A 25,060-nucleotide genomic window follows, 5' to 3' on the forward strand; every position below is an offset into this window, starting at 1 on the left:
AATGACTATACCAGCATTTCTTCTTGTAAATTGCTATGGTTTAGATATTGCCTTGTTGATATGACCTTGTTTGTGGTAAGTGGGCTTTACAATTTGTTTCTGTTCAGTACCGTCAACACCTTCCTGTGTTTGAGGGGAAATGCCATTTGTTTTGCCGTTTCCCTTGCTGAGTGAAGTGTGCTGTTCCCTTATTACCCCCTCTGATACAGTATCTATAGGAATGTGTTTATACAATGGTATTGTTTGATGAAAGGGTGTTGAAAAATCTGACTTACTAGATTTCTATTGGTACCTTATGGGACTTTATGGCAATTAATGAGCGGTTGTGATATGTTAAGGGGCTGTAGCTCTTTTAGTTGAGGGCTATTTGAAAGTTGGTAAAAATGTGTGGTCCTGAATGCCTAGTGGCGCAAGTAGGTCAATCTTGTTTACTCACGTTGACTCTTTCAGATGCTCGTGGCACTTGAGGCACGCCATGCGCTCCATGAATTATTCACTTACTTTTTTGATGGTGACAATTCTGATAATTCCACAGCCACCAGCACTGAGATTAAGCTGATTGTTCGGAAAGAATTTGGAGGAGAAGTGTCCGCTCATCGATTGATGCTGTGTACCCTAGTTAACCACTCTACTTGGTTCCCCTTGGTACCACTGAATCTGAGTCCACTGGTTCCAATGACTACTCCCTCAATCTTGGCAAGCTGCCACTGGTCTCCATTAGCCTGTGCACTGTGGCAATCCAGAAGGACGACTCAGGGCAGAGAGCATACTTTTCAAGTATCTTTATTCAAGTTAGAAGGAAAACACCTCAGAAACCCTAGTTCATATCAAACTAAACTAAGGTGCTCAGCAATAGTCAAAAGAGAAATGTCCTCTGTCCAAACCTATCCACTATGCTGGCCGCTACTACCTAAGACAAAAATAAAAAATTCAGGTGGAGTGCCCTGCACTCCGTGTTGGATACCAGAATATTTCCCAGAGGTTCCAGAAATCTCTAATGGTTGAGGATTCTTCAATTTAACAGTTCTCCTTATTTGATATGATCATTTAATTTTTGATTTCACAGTTCATGGCAGTTAATCAAAGATTCCCAAGTACAACAGCAAAACAGTCTCAAGTTCCAGAAAAACAAAACATCCTAAATTCTTTAAATGGGGGGATATTTTCCTGATCCTCCTGGCCCCCATCCCTCTCCACCACTGGTGGTTGTCTCGTCCTACTAGATCCGGGTTTTTGATGCCTCTGGGCTCCCCTCATGTCTGTTCTTCACCATCTTTGCCTCTCTTGGGTTTCTTTGTCCTAATATTTCACTTGGCTCTCTGAGATATCTTTCACCCCTCTCTTCTATTTGTGGGTCTCAGCTCTTTATGACCCTACTAGAGGTTTAATATGAGAGGTTCTTCTGCTTCTTTAACCTTCGGAAGCACAAGCAGGGTGTGGTAGCAGGAAGCAACGTTGTGGTAGACTGAGCAGCGAGGCGAGCCCGGCCATGGCCGTGAACTCCAGTTTGCCGGTTGGAGAGAGAGGCTTCTCCAGTGCTTCACCCCGGGCCGCAGCAGTGATTGCCAATGAAGCAGGACTCGGAGCAGAATACTTTTAAGGCCTGCAGGAACTCGCTCAGGGATGGTGCATTGGCTCCCTGAGCCAAAGATTAGTACAGCAGCACTGCAATGGTGTAACGTGGAACCATGTTTGTTTGAAGCTTGTTTTGTGACTGGGAATGTGTACACTCACTGATGTATTTGTCCTGTGAGTGAACAGGGCAGTGTTAACAAGCTCAGTGATTTTCTTTTCCTCATCACTTGTGAAGAAATGGGGCAGTTTTTGTGGATATGAATAGCCCTGTGAGGTAACATTGTTGGCACTACAAGAAAGGACAATTCTTGTGAGGGACTCATTATATTAGCCCTATTATGCAGTGGGGCACCTTGGAAAGGGCAACAGTGAGCACCATCTATAGGACATGAGTTTGCAGGTTATGATGGCATTGTCTGTTCATTTTCCATGTGTATAATGTGACTTGTAGTGTTCCTCATTATGCATGGCTTATTGTGAGATGTACTGCTTCTCATCATGTATTTGTGTTGCTACTTCACAATAATCCATGTGTTTATATGTCTGAGGGTATAGGAAAAAGCCAGGTGATCGGGATCAGGGTAGTGAACATCAAGTGGACAGGTATTGGACTACTAAGGTGCGATACCACAGGCTCAACTCAATTAAGAGAGTATTGAGCTATCTAGCATGTGTATGCAGGTTGAATGTGTTTTTCCTAACTCCCCCATACCCATCCATTTCTGCATCCCTAACCCTCTTTCCAGAGACCCTAAAAGCCAGTTGCCTATCCAAAACCTCTCCCTAACCCTCTCCCCCCTCCATTGGCTGTCTCGTGGTGGCCTGTTTACTAAGCATCAGGGACCCATGCAAAACCAAGGTGGGAGAGTCGTTTTCCCTTCAGGTTTTGTGGTTAGGGAGGGGTTGTGGATACCCCTTTAGGTGTGACAACTAGATGCAAGTGATTTTCGGACTCATGGTGGCGTTCGGTCGCCCCTTGTGTCCTCTTTGGGAGCAGAGGATTCACTCTTTCCTCGGGTCCTGGTTTTGGCATTCGTTCACGGGCAGGCACTGGCCCACCACGTTCTCTGTGTGATAGCACCTTCAGGTAAGCTTTGCTTTGGTTGGCATTGGCTTCTCAGTTCCACCATGCCTCTGTACTGGGATGGTGGCTTCTCCCTTTGGCATTCGCCTCTCTGCGCCACAGCTGGCTCTGCTGTGCAGCACTGCTCAGTACCTTGACGGCATACTAACGTAGAGTCTCGCCTCTACCTATGGTTTATCCTTCTCCACTAAAGGGTTGTTGGCACTTTATTCTCGGTTATGTAATGAGAGAGGGTATATCATTCACCACAGGTTGTCCAACAGGTGTAGTGTTCATCATTACCTTGTGAAAAGCACATAGAAGTCTTGTTCATATGATCTTGAGCCAAAGAGATAGAAGCATTGTCTAGATTACTTACTCCCATGTAAGCAGATATCATCTTGTGTTTATGGAGATAACCATGGGAATGGAGTCCTTGTTCCCTAAGGGGGAGTCACTCCCAGTAATTTCCCCTCTTACACCCCCTAGGGAGATTTAAAAAAAATATATTTTTCTTTAGTCAGCTCACCTCCCTGGCCTTAAAGGGGATGCCGCCCCCTAGGGGAGAAGTAATGGATTCCCCAAATTCGTCACATACTCCTCCCGATAAACCGGAGCTCACCTCTACCAAGGCTGTTGTTCCTGAGGCTACCCTTTTTCCAGACCTATACAGATGGGTTGTCTTTTCCTAGAAAGGTTGCCCAGGATGATAAGGGAGAGTATTTCTCAGAAGGATTTTCCTTGGCAGAATGGGTTAAAATATCTGTAAAGATAAGGAAGTCTCTGTACCTATGATGACTTACTATGGTAGGCCTGATACCACTGCAGCTCGTACCCTGGTGGGTCAACCCCTAGGTTCTAGGCAAGGGGTTTGCGCCCATCAGCTTACGGGTACCAGGTGCGTGCGATAAATAGTTTAACATAACAAGGGGAATTTTGGGCTAGGTTTGTACATCCCTATGTACACCGGTCATTTTTATGCCCCCTCCCTATTTAGATCCTCTGGTTACACTAGGTCTGAGCATATGGTGGTTTGTTTGCTCCCTGAGTCATTGACTCGGATGGGTTCTTGGGTTTAGAAGGGCTGAGGGGTGCAATAACACATCTCTGCCTCATTCAGGCCTTCTCTTTCTTATCCCTCGCCTGACCATTGCTCTGCCCCTATCCATCCTTTCTCCATTTTTGGTACAGACTGTCAAAATGACCCTTTTCTCCACAAGAACAACCCATGGCCATGGTGGAGAACAGAGGTTTTCCCCTTCCCGCATCTTCCCCTGGGGCTAAACTTGGTTTTACCCCTGGGAGAGGCCAAGGTCTCTAAATAGTCTTTTCCTTGGGGTTAGTTTTTAAATGAAAGGGTGTTTCAGGTCTTTTATATAGTAGGGTTCGACATAAGATACTCTACTTGATGGCTTGAGTTCCCTTCTGGGTCCTACTGACTTACCTGTGTTTTTAAAATATTAAAGCGCCTCAGAGTGGGCCTAGGCTTTCTGAATAGCCGTATCTAGGGAAGGTTGGGGTTGCTGGAGTACTGTTTTCTGGAGAGATGGAGAGCGAGTATTAATAAACAGTTGCAGAACCACAGTTTCTAATATCTCTGGTCAGGTCTTCTTAACTAACCATTGGTTAAGTGTATTTTGAACTTGTCCAGTCAACGCCATCGGGCCTTCATTGGAAAGCAATTGGAGGTTTCAGAACTTTAACCAGAGAAATCTTTCAGTTTATCCTACCCCTTCTGAAAGGGCATTTTCTTCTCCTGAAAGGAGGTGGTTCCCAGGGGATTCATATTCCGATAGGATAGTTCTAATTCTCCCTTCAGTCAAGGACCCAGATATCAACCTTTAAGGTTCTTGTCCCATTAGAACGGGGTGGCTAGCCTTTAAAGATTTGTAAAAAAAAAAAAAGCCACTGTGTCGTCTCCCTCGTGGTATGGTTGTAAGACCCCATGTTGGAGGACCGGATTACTTTGGCCTACCCCCTATTCAGTCGAGGCTCTCCTGTGACATTGGGCAGCCATGGCTTGATTTTCAACAATCCTCTCCAGGAGTGTCTGGAGTCATGCCATTTTGATTCTGGGGTCAGGAATGTCGGAAATGTTGTTTTCAGTGGAGGGGGACTTGAGCTCTTCGTCATCCCCCGAATCAACTGGGAGTTTGGCAGAGAGGGGTGTAGGTCCTTGTTTCTCTAACGTAGACCATTTGGGGGTTACCCCCAAGTATGCTTTTATTCTCCGATGTCCTTTTGGTGGAAGATGACGAATGGGGTTGGCCATACAATCTGGGCGAGGGTCTGACTGTTGGGTCACTCAAATTCAACTTCTGATATCATATGTGACAAGCGAGGAGGAGGACTCCGACCAGAGGACATACTTTTTAAGTATCTTTATTCAACTTAAAAGGAAAACACCTCACTAACCCTATTGCTATAGGCGAGTTCCCTTCCTATCAAACTAAACTAAGGTGCTCATCAATGGCCAAAAGAAAAATAGTCCTCCGTTCAAACCTATCCACTAAGCTGCCCCTACCACTTAGATAAAATTATAAGAAATGTAGGTGGAGTGCCCTGCGTTCAGTGTTGAATACTAGAATCATTCCCAGGGGTTCCAGGAATCTCTCCTGGTTTGAGGATTCTTCAATTTAACAGTTCTCCTTATTTGATATTTTTTATTTATATTGCGCTCATACACAAGTGTTTCAGGGTGCGATTTCACAGTTCCTGGCAGTTTATCAAAGTTCCTCAATTTTCCCAAGTTCTGCAACAGACTAGTTTTAAGTTACACGAAAACCAAACATTTTCCAAAGTTCTTTCAGTGGGGGGGGGATATTTCCCTGATTCTCCCCACCCCCTTATCGCTCCCCACCACTTGTGGTGTTTTCTCCACACCAGATTCAGGTTTTGGGTGCTTCAGGGCTCCCCTTGTCTCTGTTCTTCACTTTCTTTATTGAGTCTTTCTGGTTCTCTTGGGTTTCTGTGTCCCAATACTTCACTTAGTTCTCTGAGGTGTCTAACTCCTCTCTTCTACTTTTGGTTCTCAGTTCTTGTGTTTTTTTGTGACCCTTCTGGAGGTTTATCGTCCTTGCGTTTCTCAGACTCCGGTACCCTTCTCTTTCTTTAGATCAGATTTTCTCTCCGTGGCCTCTTTGACCCTGCTGCGGGTTTAGGACAATGCTTTCTTGTTCCCAACTTGCTCTTTCCTCCCTGCTCCCACTCGACCTGGGCAACCATTACTCCCATATAAGCAGATGATATTGTGTGTGTGTATAGGGAGTTCACCATGGGAATCATTGTCCCCTAAAGGGGAGTCACTGCGAGTAAGGTCCCGCTTGCTCAAACCCCTAGGGAGGATTTTGATAGCAGGCTCCCTTCCCTAGCCTCAAAGGGGGTGGCTCCCCTTTGGGGAGAAGTGACAGATTGGCCAAATTCATCACAACACCAACTCGCTGTGATCGTTATGATAATATAGAGTTCAAGCTCCAGAGGCGCAAAGCAGGTCAGTTAAGGGAGGAAGGAAGGGAGCCAATGGGTGGGGGGATACGGTAACCATGACATTTAAACAGTATAAGGTTTTTTCGAAGCGGGGGAGAAAGCAGTACACGGGCTTCATGTACTATAATACCCTAGCTTGAAGTGGTGTTGTAAATGTAGACTACATTGATGCCGGCACAGCTTACTTACTCACAACCTTCTGTGACTCTGCAAACTTAATGACCATCATGGTTTTCTCAGAGTGCACTACTGTGCCACAGGTAGGGTCACCTCCGTTCCATTGTAGAGGTTGAATCAGCGTAAACATTTAATCCACTTGATCACCACTTCCGACAACAGTGGATTGATTTCTCTGGGCATTTTGTAGTGAGAAAGGTTGTTTTAGGCGCAACCAGGACTCGGTTACGTAAGTAGCAGCCATCTTCCTCAGAACGCACCACGTGACCCAATGCTTGGGTGAACCTTTTCATACTGGTGAAAGCAACGTGGATATCCCTGGTGGTTGTTGTAATGCAGTTAAAACATAGAAGTGTTATTCGTGCAGTGGCTTTGAACAGAGTCTGGGGATTTGGTGATGAATGAAAGTTAACTAAGGAGATAGCATAAGCTACACTTGTCTAGGGATAGTAAAGAAGGGACAAGAGGCGAGTACCCACTAATGCTGTTCTAATATATTGAATAATGCGTTAGTTGCGGCCTTGACGTGCATCCATGTCGTATTATTTGGTGTTACTTTGGAGGTCGGATACCAGATGAATATTTTTGTTTAACCATTTCACCCATCTGGTTGTTTTCCTTTGCATTTTAAAGTTATGTTGTACTACAAATTACTGTGGTTTTGAATCGCGATTAATTGAGAAGAACATTTTGAAATTGAGTTTTATCTAAAATGTCAGTACATTTATTTATTTATAGTTTTTATAAAGCGCTACTCGCCCATGGGCCTCAAAGCGCACGAAAGACAAAACGGGACGTACAGAACAAATTGTGAGACTGGCTACTGAAGACCCTGGGCTAAGCTGTAGAGAACAATTGTCTAGGGAGCTAATCTGGATTTAAGTTGAACAAATGGATTTTGAGACTTTCCTTGAACTGGAAGCAGTACTTGGAGTGCCTGAGTTCAAACTGAAGTTTACTCCAGGATAAGAGGGCCGCAACATCAAATGTAGAGCTGCTAAAGGTTTTGAGGTTATACCTTGGCTGTATGAGTTTTAAGGGGTCAGAAGGCTGCAGATTGCGACCTACTGGAAGAGTGGTAAAACGATTCATTAGGTATTGAGGCGCTTCATTGTGAACACATTTATAAGTCAAAGAAAGTAACTTATGCATGACACGTTGTTTAATGGGTAGCCAATGTAGACTACTTATGGCACTTGTGACGTTTTCCCTTCAAACAGCTCCATTCTGTGAGACTTGCAGGGCGTGATCTGGCGTGCAAGTCTGGTGCAGGTGTAGGGCGCAGAGATGCAGGTTTGCCATTGCTTCCTTATCTTTATCCAGGTTCATTGTCTGAGGTTATTGCACTATTCAGTTGGTATTCATACAGTGTAGGTCCATGGTTTGTACCTAATATTTGCTTTATCAATGATTTACCCAATCTGTACTTCAGTAATTTGAAGGACTGCCATGTTGCACAGAAAATATATCCACATCTCTGGGTGTGCTTACCAGGTTTGGCTAAGGTATGGAATGCTGCTGCCTTTGGCAATTCCTGCGCACATTGTGCGTATTCAGGGAGTTAGTGATCCAAGTCTTTATTGGCACAGGAAATCTTTTGCAGCTAGTTGCACGCCCTACTCCATTAATGTACTGTGTTGTAGCACCAATCCTAGTGTGGGTCAACTTCGAAAGTTCAGAGGTCATGTTCTTTTGTGCGCTTGAACTGCTTTACTGTGTGTGCAAGGGCCAGCAGAGCCAGAGCGGATCTGTTTACTTTACGGAGCTGAATGGCAGCTCGCTGCCGCAGTTTCCTTCGACATTGTTCAGGAATTCTTAATTGCAATTGTGTCCTGGAACTCTGTGAACATCTCCCCCGCTTGGTTCTTCCATGGCAATGTTTTGGTATTTTGTTATATTAAATTGCTGATGTCATGTGATTAGTCCAGTCATTTGATATTCCTTTTACATTTTGGGAAACTGGGTGGGCAGCAGGGATTGTTTCCTTCTGCTAAAAGAATAACATATTACATGAGATAAGCAATACGATTTAACGATGCTGCTATTTGAGAAGCCAAACAATATATGTAATGTATTCATGTTTGCACGTATTCATTGCTTAATTCAAAGCAGTGACTTAAACAACCATTATAATAGCCCGTGGCATGCTGACTGATACAGGATCTCCTATAAAACTTAATTCCTAAAATAATTAACTTTTGATTGGCCTCAAGATCCACATCCTGTGCATTTCTAATGGATTGCACCCCCCATAGATTTTTCATCGTGGTAAATATCCGCCAGAGAATGCTGTTTTCAGACAGTTTCAGCAGGGTGCATAGTGCAACGTGGCCTGGAACGCCTCTGACGATCTTCTTCCTTATTTTATTTATTTGCTTGTTAGGCGCTTATACAGGAAGCAAATACTGTTTCAAAGAGCCCACAGGGCAACAGCGAGGGGACAAGGGGATGTGGAACAATTAATTCAGTTAAATACATAAAGACATATTTAATACAGTGGGTGGGGGAAGACATACTTACTATGCCATGTGAGTGTTCAGAACGTGCAAGTGCAGAAGGGAGGGGCAATGGGATAGGTGCTGTGGTGCTCATGGGTGAGCAACAGGTGAAGTGCAATGAAGGGTAAGTGCGAGCCTCCAGGGAGGAGGTTCAGCTGAGGCAAGTGCTGAGGATAGACAGAAGCTGGGGGCAATTTGGTGTGGGAGGTCAGGGCCCCGAGGATGCATAAGGGCCCTGCACACCAAACAAGCAACTATGAGATTAGCAGAGGAGAGTGGGGGGGAAGGAGGTGGTAAAGAGGGAAGTCTTGAGTTTCCGGAATTTAAGAAAGTGCTGCTCAAGATGAAGAGGGATGGGGAGGCTGTTCTAAAGAAGGGAGCAAACTGAGTAAAGAGATCAACCTCCTGCCCTCTGTTTAGCGAAACAATTTACACACAGATTTGGTGCCACAGTAGCACAGGGGTCTTGAGGGGGAGTATTTAGCAAGAGAGTTGCAGACAGTGTGGTCTGCGGCCCCAGACAGCCTTGTGGATGATACAGAGGGATTTTAATTGTATCCGGGAGCCAGAGAAGACTTTTTAAGGCAGTAGAGATGCAGTTCCTTGGCTTGAGGCCAGGGTTAAGTCTTGCTGCCCTATTCTGGATTAGTAGTTTTGCTAGACTGGCAAAAGTAGTTCATTTGAAGAAGGTATGACATGGTAATAATTGTTGAACATTCTGAAAAGAACAATTGCTTTGGTTTTGAACTTGTGTTATGAAAGAAAGACATTAACATTTCCATGAAGGATATTGTGGAAAACACCACTTGTTTTGAATTGTGAACAAACACTTGAGTAAAAGATATTTGTGTGCGAGGAACCTGAGGACGGCCTCACTTCTTTTTCCCCGATATCCTGGACTCAGGTAGCCAGGGAAGGGTCATGGCATTTGGATCCCGACCCCGGGGGTGGATATGCGAGGGAGGATCATCCGGGTAGAAGGAACTTGGCGGAATGGAGGGGATGTCCTTAGGTGAGACGTGGTATATATCGCCCATTTCTGTTCCATGATGAACCTTCAGTCCCACCAGCTTTTATGGGATACTGTCATCCTTTTTCCCTTTTCTTCTTTCCAGGATGATCGTCGGATATACCATCAAGGTTGTAACAAAAAGAAAAGGTTAAATAAGAGGATATTTGCAGGTTAGACATTTCCTTTGTGAAAGCAAACCTTACCCTCCCCCTACCTTTTATAGGTTGTTGCCAATCACTTCCTTTTATTTCCCTTCAGTCATACCTCTCTAGTACTGGAACGAGGAAGAGGGTGACTAGGAGTTGTACACACTAACATATAGTTACACCTCTCTGGTACTGAGACGAGGAAGAGGCCTGGGAACTATTGTGAGGGTTAGGCATGTCCAGAAACTAACAGTGATTTTAGTCCGGCAATTGCACACAAGGGCTCACATCTGCACCCTGTTAAGGAGTTATAGGTGCATAAAAGGTGGAGCTGACTGAAGCGAGGGGGAGACCAGCAGGAGAGATGCCAGGCTGGGAGAAACGAGCCTGAGAGGGATGAAGTCCTGCAGAGAAGAAGGCAGCCGAAGAGGGTCCTGCCTGGAGGCCAGGACGCCAGCGTGTGCGGTCAGGAAGTTGACGTGCGAAGATAAAAGCGGGCTGATTCCTTGCTCTCTGTTGCTCACAGCCGGAGCTGTGGGGAACCGAGGACTCGCAGGTGGTGTGGGCCACCGGCAGCATCCGCGCGAGAGAGACGCAGCTACCAGTAATCCACAGCGGGATTCGTAGCAGGCGAGCACTGCTCGCAGATCCACAGCAAAGTGTACGCGGAGCCGAGAAGAGAGAGACCGACCACCATAAGGAGCCACCAAGGACCGGTGAGTGAAATCGAGGGATCACCCATACCAGGGTGCTTCTGGGGCTACTGCAAGGCATATGGTGATGCTGATTGAAAGGAAATGTATGCCCAAGTGAATATGAACCCGAGGAAAGGGTTTTTTGAATACTACGAACGTAACGCTGAACTTTAAAGTGAAGATGCTTAAATAAGAAGCATGAATTATTGAATATCGACGTAAAGAAAAGCTGTGCAAGTAATATTGAGTACCGAACTGAAGGTAAGCTTTGAGAAACCATGAATGAAATGGAAACGGGTGTGAGACACACAAAATGAACATTCTAAAAAAGGCAAAGGATAAAATGTTATGCCTAAAATGAAAAGCATGTGATGAATATTTGAGGTTTGTGAAACCAAGGTGGTGGAAGAGAGTGAGCACCTCAAAGTGAGTTCTGTGGAAGTACACACTGTGGCAAAGCCAAGAGACTGGCAAGGAGAATTCAGAGTGAATGCAAACTCGAGCACAGGCGTGACAAACCTGTGTGGGCAAGAAACACAGGGTTATCGGTTGTTTGAGCTGTAATGGGTGGACTGTGTGGTCCGACAACTGTGCATAGACCGAGAGTACCAAATCTGGAAAAGTCAGGGTAAGTCCAGATAAAGAATCTTCATTGGGTACTGCTGAAGTAAATGGGAAAGATAGCAATTTATTTTTTATTTTTTTGCATTTTTAAAGTGCTCACACAGCCCACAGGCATCGAGGCGCTGTTCAGAAATTTTGTTTTTAGTTGCGTAATAGTTTTTTTTTTTTGTTTTTTTTTGTTGTCTTGGTTGCGTATTTTATAACACACTTAAATACCCAGAGGTTTCTAAGCGGACCGGGGATCGAACTTGTGTTGCTTCGTGTCATCTTGCTTCCAAGGCGAGCACATTGCCACTGAGCTATCCTCTCGGGACACAATCTGTCACTACTGAACCTAAAGGATTGTAAAGGTGACCTGGAACGGGTTGTGAGAATTGAGAGACTTGAACTGATTGTACATTGGCAAGCTGGAAAACCTGCAGGTTTAGGGAAGGCAACCTGAGGCCATTTTGGAACCATGGTGTAGTCTTGGGGAAGGGAACCTCTAGGCCCTTTTTGGAACTGTTGTCTACTTGGGGAAAGGAATCCCAAGGCTTTGTGGAACTGCTTTGAACTTCGGGCAGGGGGCTGGAGAATAAGCCTCAAGCTGGCAGAAGCTCAACCTTATTTGGAATACCATTCCATTTGTTGCTGCCATCCATACACATTGTATAGTTTAGTTGTGAGGGCAAGTATAGGTTTTGGACACAAACAGACTTATAAGCTGAACTTACTGACTTGTACTATCCTTAGTTCCTTTAGGTAGGGAAATCTCACCTTAGCATAGGGCAGGTTAGGCATTACACCATCCTGAAATTTAAGTTAAATACATTTTGTCTGAACATTGATTCTGTTGTCTTTGTCTTGCTTCATGATGCCTTCACATGTGTCAAAGGGAAAATACACAATGGATGGAAGAGACTTTGTGTTCACTTGAACAGAACTTTGTTGACTCAGAGGTATTACTGAATTGGTCCATGGAAAGGTAAACCAACCCTAGTCACGAGTGCTATCAGAACCTTCTAGGTTTGACTTGATAAATTGGCTTGTTGAACTAAAATTTGCTAAACATTCCTTGTATAATTATTTTGTTGCATGTAAGGGTCAGAGATGGTTTGGAAACTAGGTGATTTGTCTTTAGTTTTCTAGGCAGGAACCTTCCCATTAGGATAGGGAACGATATGTGTTTATCCCACCCTTTTTTATTTAATAAATGGGAAAATCGAGAAAACGTTATCTTTGTGTCGGTCTCGCATTTCTGACCCATCACAGACAGATGCAACCATTTTGCCAAGAATGGAAGAGAACAACATCAGATAATTGGGTTTTACAGATCCTTACCCAAAGGTGCTGCCTTAGTTTTCTTCGCTCTACCCACTCTCGCAAGCCAAGCTCATGCCACCACCAGAGCTACTTCCATTAGAAGAAATATCTCTGCTTCTGTTGCAGGGAATGGTTGAAAGTGTTTCAGCATCACTGTATTGGAATGGTTGGTATTCCTGATAATTATTTTTACCCGAGAAGGATGTTTGGCTTAGCATTCATCCTTCAGGCTCTGTAGCTGCATGATGGACCGGTTTCTTTAGATCTGTAGGATTTTACTTTCCCATCCATATCGATATGAAACACCAGCGTACAATCTGCTGCCAGTTGTACAGACTTCAGCTCTCCATCTCTTCACAAGGGTAATGGTGCTGGTTGGCAGATCAGCTCCAAAGTGAAAGGGTCCATATCTTTTCATAGCACAATGACTTGTTCTTGAAAGCAACATCAGAGAGAAGAAAAGGACAACGGGGTTGGGGGGGGGGAGCTACAATGTGGCCTCTAATAGAGCACGGTACCAGGTTGAACATCCTTCAAAAATATATGCAGCCAGTGAAACTGCAGCAGCATTGAAGGTGAGGAGGATGGGCCAATATCTTGTGTGCACTGAGCATTCAGGCAATTCGGTGAAGGGTCTGATCAGCTGTTGGGGCTTGTGGGTTCTCTGGGGCCTTGTGGAGAGCCCAGGAATGCTGTGGTGGCTCTGGGAACACACTCTGCGAGGCATCTTGGGGCACACTCCAGCGTGGACTAGGCTCTTGCTGCCCGTTGAGGGCATGGTAGCGCTGTTTGTAATCTTGTTGTCAGGTTGTGATGTGGGCATCACTGACTCTTCTCGCCTAGCACTGGGAGGAAGTGACAGATGCAGACTTTAGGCCAGGAGAGGCCATATGAGTGAATGGACTATCCTCTTCTTGCCAGTCTTCTGATGTCAGACCCTGGGTTCAAGGTGCTACACCAAGGGCAACAATAAAAAAACAAGCAAAGCCTGACATATTCGCAAGCACACAACATGAGCAGCAGCGACTGCTGAACCTATAATAGGCTCCAGAGAAGACACCAAGATGGGGGCTCCTGATTCACCTAATATTGCTGTGTGGCTGTTGTCACTCAAAGAGAGTGTAGACTCCATGGGGCATACATTAGATTTTCTGTCTAGCAAGGTGGATACGTATTTCCCAATTTGAGAAGCTCAGTGGTAGTGTCTGGGGCATGAATCAGAGCAGTCGAAGAATGCTCACTCAACTACAGAAAGACACGGATGAGTTACTCCTGGAAATTTAAGGAATTGATGCCAAATATGAAGACTTGGAAGGAAGGTCAAGGAGCAAGAGCATATGCCTGTCGGACTTGCCAGAGACGACCAACATAGAGGGTTAAATGGAGGATTTTCTTGAACAGCTCCTGATTCAGAGCCTAAATTACCCACCTGTGTCGCAACACTTCATAGTGGAACGAGTGCCCAGATCTCTAAAGGTGATCCTCCTTGCCCAGTTATCAGAATACCAAATTACAGAGATTGAGACATGCTCCTCGCAGCTTTGAAGGAGAAAAGGATCCTAAAAATGGCTCTGATAAACTGTTGCTGTACCTGGATTTCGGCTTAACATTTCAGAAAGTAAGGAGGGGATTCCAGAAAGCTGAGGAGCTGCGAAGAGTGAGCCTGCCTTGCGCCATTTATTATCTGGCCAAAACGTAATGTCAGTGGATGGAAAGGCATATTACTTCAATGATCCAATGGCTGCTGAATACGTTGCCAAAAGATAATTGAAATGGTCAAAACGTACATAGGATGTTGACCTTCAGCGCCTTGGTGAAGATGACCAGCATCTTTTGGCAAAATCGGATTGGGCAGGAAAAGGTACCTTATCCAGCTTCAGAGAACCTTTGGATCAGTGGCTCTTCTTTTTGGAAGAGGAGGAAGAATGCTGGTTCGAGGATCCACTCGGAGAGCGGGATCACTTACTGCACGCAACTTCGACCACCCGACACCACCCTTTGTATTAGGTAAAAAGTTTTGCCGCCTATTCTCACAGGGCCTTTGGGTGCTGTAAGGAAGGCATAGTATCAAACAGTAAGACAGACGCAAGTGATCACAGTTCAAGGGTGTTTATTGAACTGCAATTGGGTTTGAAAAATGCCTGTCTAAACCTAAATCCATCAAATAATTACACATTCCTAGTGGTGTCTTGTCGAAATAAAAGGGCCTATACGAATAAACCTATTGCCAATCCTTACTTCGAAATATGAACAGTGTGGGAAACAATGGCCCTCATTACGGGTCCAGTGGAAACTGTGCCGGTAAAACCGGCAGGTAGCTGCCGGACCCGCAATGATTTACTTCTGCCTGACTAGCCGGAATCACCTGGGGGATTATGACCCCGGCGTTCCGGGAAGTCAGGCGGTGGTACATGTTAATCCCCTTTCCCATTGAGTACTATAGGACTCAATGGGAATGCGGATCACGGAAGCACCGGCACCGTTGGTAACAGTGCCAGTGCTTCCATGAAAGTCTGTGGCTGGGTGCCGTTCCACCCGCCAGGTCTGCCTTGGCGGGCAGTACGGCACCCGACGGCAGACTCGTAGTTTGCCGGTCCGGAAACAGTGCCGGTGGCACCATTGTTTCCAGACTGGCAAGCTTGTAATGAGGCCCAATGTTATGCAAAAGAAAAGCGTTCAAGAAATGATATGCCAGGTTATTCAAGCCATTGGCTTCCCTTCCCCATGTTTTCAGCACGGGACAAGGTGGCACACTCGAGCTGAACACACTCTCTGGCTTCTCTCGTGCTGGCTTCTCTAGCACGAGGATGCAGTTCAAGAATTCAGCATCAGGACCTTCTGTGCCAAAGCGTGTTTGTCATTCAAAGTCTCTTATTTCAGAGGGCCTGATGCAACACGCCAAAACATTTTCACTTCTCAGCTGGATGCCTTACAGAGACCTTCGATTGAGCACCCATGCAGTGCCAGACAACTCTGTCAAAGGTATTGTAGTTTGCTTTAAAGTTCAATCCCTCATCAGCAGTTCACTTCACTTGTCTCTTATCACTCTCGTTTTAACAATGTTCATTCCAGCGCTCACCATACAATGTTGCTGTTTGCAACCTTGGATTCAACACAGACTGTTCTTGTATCGGTCTCCCCAACTCGCCGGATGTTTTACTTTCACTAAAGCAACTTTGTTCTTGGAGCCAAGGACTGTACCATGGTAGCTAGTGATTGATTATTTACGTGGGAGGGGCCTAGGTATCTCCGACACACAATGCAGGATCCTTCAGCCTGGCTTCCTGGTCTTAAACTTTCTATCGAGTTTTCAAGGAAGTAACTGTTCCTTGTCGAAAAGGTCAAGGTAATTTCCCTCCTTGCGATCCCCTTCGGTTTTGCCGCCTTTCCTCTTTTGCTGAAACGCTGTCTTGAAACTGTTGCTTCCTAATGTGCTTTGGCTAGCTCAGAGTGTGCTCTCGATTGTCGATAATTGCCTGACCTCGTCTGACCATAGTATTGGGACATGTCAGGTACACGGCTCTGGGGTTAGTCTGTTTTCCTTTAGAGAGGGCTGTCAGTGAGAAGGTGTTTGTGTTGTAAAAAAGGGGGGGTTTGAGTTCCTAAATATCCTATCGGGTAGGATGGGTTAAAGGTATTACAGGGAAGGGGATACGACGTCTCACCATTTGGTGTTCCACTCCCTGAAAACCCCTCACCCAGGTGATCCTCCCGCACTGGTCCACCCCCAGGAACTGGATCCAAAAGCGATGGCTGTGTCCTGGCCACCTGGATGACAGATCCCTGGGGACTAGTGGGCGAGGCACCTTCTGGTTTCTCACAGTGCACGGACTGACATGACGCACAAACCTATGTGTGGTGTACCTCGCCCAAGCAGTAGAAACAAATCCAGTGCAGATCTGAAACTGGCACCTGTCGTAGGTAGTCTATGCACGGTTTGAACCCTGAGGTCTTCGCTGAGTTGGGCATCTCGAATTGGGCATGTTGAGTTTAGCATGGCGATGACGAATTTGAAAATTCAGATGGCGTGCAACTGAAGCAGAGTGCACGGAAAAATGCAACTGAGGTCATGAAATGCGACACCTCTGCTTATACTGGCTCTGATGTCATATCATGCACGTAGAGGCATCAAACAGAGCCAGGTTGTGCCCCCTCCAGTGGATACAATATCATAGATCAGGAATCCGTGGGCAGAACATTCATTAGAAAGAACAGTACCAAGAGGTAAGTAATTTCTTCATTCGTGGCACATCATGTTGGATAAGAGGTAGCGGGCACGTCTTACCCACTAAATGTGTCTCCCGATAATACCCCTGCACTGTGCCTTCTGCCGCATCCATGGCAATTTTCTGGTCTCCTGAAAGATCCCCGTGAGATGTGGTGCTTTGCACAAGATTGGGACACTACAAATTGGCTGCCATGTTTTCACACGACAGCTGCAAAAACAGATACCTGCCATGCTACATGAAGGTGATCCTGTTGGAATATCTGCATCGAGCAGATGTTTACAGGGAAACTTGGGGACCATCCAGATTATTGTGCAGATATCTACTCCATGCAGTTAATTAAAACCCGGTAGCCCTTGGACTTGGGACGCAGTTCGGTTCTGCTGCATCTGCTATGACACCAAAATATGCTCCAAAGATTGAAAAATGCCAACAAAATTGTCGATTGTGGTTAGATCTACAAATGCTGAATAATGCTATGCTTCCTTCTTGCTAGTAGTCCCTAAACCTTTTACATCAGGTGCTAACCTTGTTTCTTGGCACCAGGCACAAACGGAGTAGTCCATACCTGTGCCTTTAAACTACTAGTCTTTGAAGGCATATGGGCAGTGGGACTCCGATCTGTGTTGAGAAAGACTCATTGAGTAGATGTTGTACTTGGTTGTGGGTGTGTCTTGCACTGTGGAGAAATAGTTTAACTGTATAGGGCTATTACTGTGCAACAATGTTGGAATATTTCCATATAAACCAGTAGCTCAGGTTTAATTGCAATGGAAATTATTTTTGTTCCTTAAAGTCAACAGTAACTTTAAGCAAAGTGTGGCAGACCCACCCCTCGTAGTACAGCCATCATGGGTTCCCATGCTTGTGCCATGTATTGCTCACAGCTTCAGCTTCATTGGTATAATCCCAAAATCTGATGCTTAATCCTGGCCTTTCTGAACTTCAGGGTAGGTCAAATGTGATCTTACTACTTGGAATTGCTGGGAGACTCTGCACCAGTGGGCAGAAGTTGTAGTCCAGGATTGAAAAGTCTTTGCATTATCAGACAATGCGACCCAGAGATCTCAGAGGATGGATATATAGTGTAGTGTACATAGTGTAGCAAGGGCAAGAGCCCGCATAAGTACACCTAACATAGCACATCCAAGAGTGACTCTACTCAGCAGTATAGTGTTTGGTTCATGAGTGAGTAGGGATGGAAGAAGGTATACTGCAGCCTTTTCAGGGCTAGCACGTATGAAAACAAAATCCTGTTGGATCACAGTGGAAAGAGACGTCCTCTTTCAATGAGTGTTTTGGGAACTTACAGAGCACTTTGGTCAGAAATGGATTCTTGGCACCAAGAAGCAATTACATATGTAGTGCACGCTCTGCAAATTAATAGGTCTGTATTTGCTGTTCCATCACCCTGCCTCATATGCTGGGTTCCTTCAGCTCCCATGCTGACCTCATATGCCTAAAAGTTATATTTACCCCTCGTGTGTAATATAATTGAGCTAGAATACATATATGAATAGATATAGAATATGATCTTATTTATTGGGTTGTGTACGCGTGGGAAAACAGGCAGAATACCCTTGCCAATATTACAGAAAAAGCCTTCTTGCCATGGCGCGACAGCATCATTCCAAGAGGCGTTGCTCGCCAACCCTGAAAGCCAGAAATTGAGAAGAGATTATTCCGCAGGGCCCTCTCGAAGTGTTCAAAACACTATCCCTGTTAATGGAATTTGAGTGCTGTCTTATCTAGTGCTTTTGTAAGTTAATTCTTTTCCATATAACGTTGTCAAATAGTTTCCGTCAACTTGTAATTACCGAGCCAGGCTTTTTTGGCTCCCAGAGACCCGTGTTACTTGTTTTCTTTGGCGTGTGAATTGAAAAAAGGAAATTATCTAAACGTGATTTCACACTGTATTTGAATGCAAATGGCTGCCAAAGTTCAAGATGTAGTCCCATCATCACGCTGCCCCCTTCTCGTTGTTTTGATTATTTTCCGCCGGGTATCTCTCCGCCAGTACTGTTAGTACTGCATCCTGTTTCCTTCCTCTCACAGACATCGAGCACCAATGCTGTTCTTTCTTTTTTTTTTGTTGGTCTTAATGGTTTTCAAATAAGATCCCCTTTTTCCAACAGAACACAGAATGGCAAAGACGGACACAATTTGAACAGTTAGGCCCTTCCAGAGACCATTTAGCAGTCAAGGCTTACCTTAATATGAGGCCTCAAATAAGGCATGTACCGTAGCATGCACTGGCGGGTTGTGATTTGTTTAATTGGTAGGACGTAAATGTTTGCCACAAATTTGCAAGAGCAAGTGATAATAGATTAAAATGGTGTATTATACAGCACATTTTCTGTGAAAAATTGGGTAACAAAGCTAGACAGTTTGCAATTGGTTTTGTAGAATAATTAATGAAAGGGAAACACTTGATGCAAGTCACAGCGCACAGGAGCATTTCCCAACTCATTTTCATGATGCCTTTCCCCACAATATATGCCAGTATTACATTCACACTGGTTGTGCCCATACATTTCTATGCCAACTGCACCCATATATGCCAGTATTCCCATATAAGAACAAATTGTGCATAATGGCAGTAATGATACCATCAAACACACATCTAACTGGCTCTGCCAATACATGACAGCACCTGCACATAAGAACACATTCATGTTGGCTTTGTCATTAAAAATGATGAAGAAAGTCCTAATAAATAGGGACCCTTGCGTCCCCCCCACACCTCTATACTGAAATACAGTCCGAATTCATATACGCAATGGTGATTGTTCAGTATATTTGCAGTAATGATTCAAAAACAGAATATTTACAAAGAAAATGATTTTAATAACACTAAGTATATTGAAGCTCAACGCGTTTTGGGATTTCCCTTCATTAGGAGCAAAATTACATAATTTTCCATCATTGTTTCGAACATTTCAATCTTCCTGTTCTACAAAGTAAATGAAATGGATTTTAAAAAAATCTAATAGCCATCAACCATATCATACCAAAGTACAAATTCTTTTATAATCTCCCGTGGTCATGAATAGTTATTTGCCTGGATTAAGGAGAGATTCAACACTCGCTTTCAATTGTACTCCTATTCACAGTAACACGATCTTAATGGGACCCTCTAAATTGGTCGTACCACCTCTGGATATTGCTGTGACACTGTAAAGAAAGAGCAAAATACTATGCCCACATATGCAACAATTTGCTGGGTGCCTCATTAATCATCGTCATAAAGGTAACCTTACCTCTAAGAGGCATACCAAGTAAATGCCCCTTTGGATGTTCAAGATCATTCATATGTCCAAAAAGAGTAGGTAACACACCTCACTAATGGGAAAAGATGGAGAAATTCAGAATCTCTAGTTATGACATAGTAAGTGAAGAAATATGCTAAAAAGGCGTTTTTTGGGCTTACCTCTACCAGTGTCTATCATAGAGAATAGTAGGTATGGCAACATAACTTCTGTTGATCAGTAGTGAGGATTCTCATTCCTCATGGAAAGCTGCAATCTGTGAGAAAGGCATATACATGGCGATCAGTATATGATCTTGAATGTCTAATTGGAACTCTAAATGCAATTCTGTCTGTAGCAGGAATCTGGTTAGCAGTTATTAAGGTAGTTATGTAAAACTCACTCTTGCCGAAACCGCACATTCTGTGTGTACCTCCTCGCAAACGCTAGGGCGAATGATATCGGGGTGGTGTTACTTAACTGAACGTGATTCCAGACGTCATGCCTGATTATATCACAAATATCGACAGTAGTCATGAATAGCGACCTCGAAAAACGACAGTCGTCATAAAGGAAATTGAAAGCTGAGGACTTTCAAATTGTAAATGTAATACTCAAAAAGAAGTGGGGAATAGCTACCTTTTCTATATTTTTAGAATTAACTGCCAGGAAAAGATCATCTTCCTGAGGAGGAATCTAAACCGATCCCTTCCCATATGTAATCTGTAGGTTGCAGAATATTCTCTACTAGGTTCGCAGCTCAAGTGATAGTGTTGTACCCAGTTGGTTAAGATTGTAGAAAGGTAAATTAAATAAGTAATCCGGTTGTGTAAGTTCCCAATAAACCACATTCACAATCTATCTGCACTGTCAAATATGGTCCATACGTTAAACTAGAGGAGCGGTCAGTCAGTTAAAAATGCCATACCACTATAAGAATACATGTTCAACTGGCTGCTTCAATTCAGGCCCGTCCAGACAAATAACACTTATCATGTGTGCTTCACCATAGATGGCCAATAAAAAATGCCTTACTACAGTAACGCACTATAGCTAAACTGGCTGCACCAAAATGCCAGTCTAGTCATGTAATAATGCTCATCATGCTCGCTTGATCATAGATGCCCAGTAAAAAATGTCATGCCATAGTAAGAAATGGCAAGACTGATTTCATCCGAATGCCAATCTAGCCACTTAACACTCATGCTTGCTTTATCGTGCTTCGATAAGTGTTGTCTAGATTGGCATCTTTAGTAAGTCAAGCTGTTTCTTACTGTGGCATGCCATTCTTTATCATAGATGCCCAATTAAAAATGTAATTCCAAAGTTAAAAAGGCTAGACTGAATGCATCAAAATTCCAGTCTAGCCATGTAATGTTTTCTATTTTGTGTTCTTGGTCTCCGTCAAGCTTGCCCAGGGGATGTTACAGGGTGTATGCTTTTTAGGAAAACACTGACCGGAACCACAAGGGTACAGCTCAGCCAACAGTTTATAATTCTTGCATCCAGGGCTGCAAGACTCTTGGGGATCCCTTTAATAAAAGAGGAATGCTAGGAGTGGGGTGGGGGGTCTAATCCTTCCAACCTCAATTTTGCAGAATGGTGAAGTAAAGAATAATAAGCTCTTTACAAAGTACAACGAAAATTGGGAAGAAACAAGGGCATGTTGATGAAATGGTACAAGAATTTAGGATGTGTAGAGCAAAAAGTACAGAAGGGGCCAGTAATCTAAAGCCAAGAAGGGGAACAGAGATGCTGAACGGGGTGGGTAAACCGAAGAAGGGGAAGATGCAGAGAGGGCAGGGGTGAAGGGTTTGAAGTGAGAGAGGTAGTAGGGGAATCCTCCGAAAGGTTAGGATTGGAACATGCAGATGGGAATATGCCAGAGGTGGAATGGTATATTGGAAAATGTGAGAATGGGAACCTGGGGAGGTGTGGAATGAGAACCAGTTCGGCAGATTCAGGGAGAGTGATAATGGGGAGAACGCTCAGATGTTGAGAAGAGTTATTATACCGAGAGGGTGTGGGGTGGGGGGCAATGGCTAGAAGGGTTTTATTTGACCAAGACCAATATGTCGGCCACTAGGGGATTGAGATGCTTGGGAAGAGGGAAGCAAAGGGGTTTGGATGGGGCAGCACCAGAAATGGACAGCAAGGGTGCCAATTTATAGGATGAGGGAGCAATACCCCTACGAAAGGGGATCACTGAAAGCCAGAAACGCAAGCATGGAGTGACGGAGTGATCTGGGATGCAAACCAATTAATTGGGAAACAAAACATAAATGTGGCCAAGAGGTAGAGAGGGATGGGTAGGTAGACCGAGGGGTTGACCACCTGACGGGAACCTGAGTTTCCGGTCGTTGTGGGTGAGGGATTAAGAAACCATGCCGATCGCAGAACCTGGAGGCCCTGGTGGAGAAACGTACCACCTGTAAGATGAACTGCTGCTTAATAAAGCATGCTCTGCCACTTTTACTTTCTCACCTTTTCAACTGGCCGTGGCTGTTTATTTGCGTGAGGTAAAGGGATGCCTGGGTGGTGGAGGGATTGCGTAGCACTTGCAGGTAGGATAATCTAAGAGGGCCAGGTAATGTGTTGCGGGAAGGCGCAAGTGTGGGCTGTCCAGGCTGTGGTGTGGTTGCTTTCGGTGCGCACCCTGAAACTTGCACTTGCTTTGCCAGGGGCAGGCCAACTGTTGTCTTCCCCATCCACACCTCCACTCGCGGCCAGTAGTTGATGCAGACTGCATCTTCTCACTTCCACTCCTCAGTCCTCCCCTTCGGCCACTCTGCTCATATTTCACGGCTGCATCAATCTTACAAAGCTTGCTACATTGTCGAGAGCTCTCAGGTCTCCTGTGGCCATGCGTGAGTAGGCACTCCAGTCCTGTTTTTGCTTAGAATTCTCAAGATTTGTAATTTTCCTAAATTTTAAATGGAAAAGAAAACACTAAAAGTCAAAGAGTGCAAAGGGAAAAAACAAGACTGTATGGCCTGGAATTTGTGGTCGATACTGAAACTTCCCGCTCCCCCTGCAGTAGGGTCGGTTCTGCTGCTCCACGTTGTCTTTTTTGTCCGGGGGGATTTCATGGGGCAGCAAACCCTCCCATCCCCCCAGCACCTGCTCCCTTATTCACGCTGCGTGGCCTCTTGTCTTGCATCTTTCCGTACTTCTCTTAAAGCTGACCTCCTTACTTTTTTTTTTATCATAATAAAATAAATCCAAAAGTTAACACTCCAGTTTGGATTTGAAGAGAGCGCCCTTAAAAATACATAGATAAATTAATTGTACAGTGTAACGCTGCACCGCGAACTTAAAGGCAAACGCCCGTGAAACGCTTGGAACTGAAAACTATGCAGAAATATAGCACACTGGAACTTGAAGTTTTAACGTTGAAATTGAGAAACATTGTGCAGCCACCACCTTGCCCACGCTTGGAGTTCCAGACTACCGAACAAGCCCTTTTTTCTTTAATACAACTTTTGAACTCTTCCCTTCTCTGTACTCCCAAGTAAGCAAAATCTCCACATATATTTGGCACTTTCTACAAGATAAATGACCATCATCTTCTGAGTACAGTTAGCATGTGGCTAGCGTGAAACCATTGATTGATTGGCTTCCCCTAAATGATGTGCAATAGGCCGAGACTTGCACCTCCAGATATAGATGGGGTACGGTATGCAAGTACAGACACGTTCCATTTCCCCCTGGAGACCATGCAATGCAACATCCCTTAACGCACTACCAACTGGTGGGTGCTTTCTGTCAGCTTGGCTGGTGTATCAACAAGCCTTATTCCTGCAACACAGGAGAAGTACATCCCTGCTCTCCATCACAATAACTGTTGCGTAATAATGCAGCTGCCAAATGACAGTGCACAAGGAAAGATGACCCTAAAGAGATTTATTAGACCAAAACCTAAGGTTCTACACAAAGGCGCGGATTCTCAAAACTGTGTGGGCGCACGCAGGGACATACACTAGTGCAGACCCCCTACCCCCTGCGCTGGAAAAAACTGTCCCCAATGTGTATCCATCTAAGGAGCAAGTTATGTACCTTCTGTGATGTTCTTTTTAATTGTGATGTTCTACTTCCCACAGATTCCCCGTCTTCCCTACAGAAAGCTGGTCATTTTCTATGTAACCGTTTTATCGGTCCTCCGAGTCTGATTCGGCAAACAGGGGTAGAGCTAATTTCAGAGGGCTCACATGGCTCTGTATGCGTTGGGCATCACTGGGTCGCAAGAAGCGCCACTGCCACCATGATGAAAGTAGGTGGTAAATCGTGAGACGCCACCTAGAGGCTGTTGGGAAGAAATTCTGAACCAGTCTGCACATTAATTCGATTACCCTGTGGTATGTGACCTACATTAATTGCTATAGTATTCGGATAGGTTGGCCTTTTTCTCACTCATTTCATTTACTTGTGCATCACTTCCTTTAGCTCACTTGCCGTAACTTATCATTTCAGTTACCGAGGCTGGATTTGGCGCGGACATTGGGATGGAGAAGTTTTTCAACATTAAGTGCAGATCATCTGGGCTAGTCCCTAACGTCGTTGTGCTTGTTGCGACCGTTCGAGCTTTGAAGATGCATGGAGGAGGACCAAATGTAAGTGTTCCATTTTTGATGCACCAGGGCTGTTGTGCAGCATTTCATGTCTGTAGAATTACAATTTCCCATTCACAGTTGCGTGTTGTAGCTAGAAAATAGTGTTGAAAGTAGACGGGCAGCAGCTTCTCAGTCAGTTATTTGGTGGTTGAATATTAGATACTTTTTAATGCGTATATTCTGAGGTGCACAATGTAATGAATGCATGTGATTTAACAAATGTTTTGCACTTCATTGTTCGCCTGGATGCTACGCCCACTAGAGCGCAGAAGGTTGTTGAGCTAACGTCTTCCCAGATCTGCCTCTGGCTTACTTTTCACCACAATATGGTTACAACTTTATTCAGCCAAGGTGTACATATTCGTACCCAAGCATTTCCGAGATTTGACGTTGAAGCC

The 25,060-nt window shown here is 44.7% G+C and overlaps 1 protein-coding gene across 1 annotated transcript in view; it reads left to right on the forward strand.

Annotated features, from left to right (window-relative positions):
- MTHFD1L (methylenetetrahydrofolate dehydrogenase (NADP+ dependent) 1 like) overlaps positions 1-25,060 on the forward strand; it is a 2,103,853-nt gene that overhangs the window by 1,304,154 nt on the left and 774,639 nt on the right. The window contains exon 21 of the mRNA XM_069608130.1: positions 24,523-24,662. Within this exon, the coding sequence (XP_069464231.1) occupies positions 24,523-24,662 (140 nt within the window). The remainder of the gene's footprint in view (positions 1-24,522; positions 24,663-25,060) is intronic.

Source organism: Ambystoma mexicanum, chromosome 4q (genome assembly GCF_040938575.1).
Source record: "Ambystoma mexicanum isolate Mex_15411 chromosome 4q, UKY_AmexF1_1, whole genome shotgun sequence".
NCBI classification, from domain to species: domain Eukaryota; kingdom Metazoa; phylum Chordata; class Amphibia; order Caudata; family Ambystomatidae; genus Ambystoma; species Ambystoma mexicanum.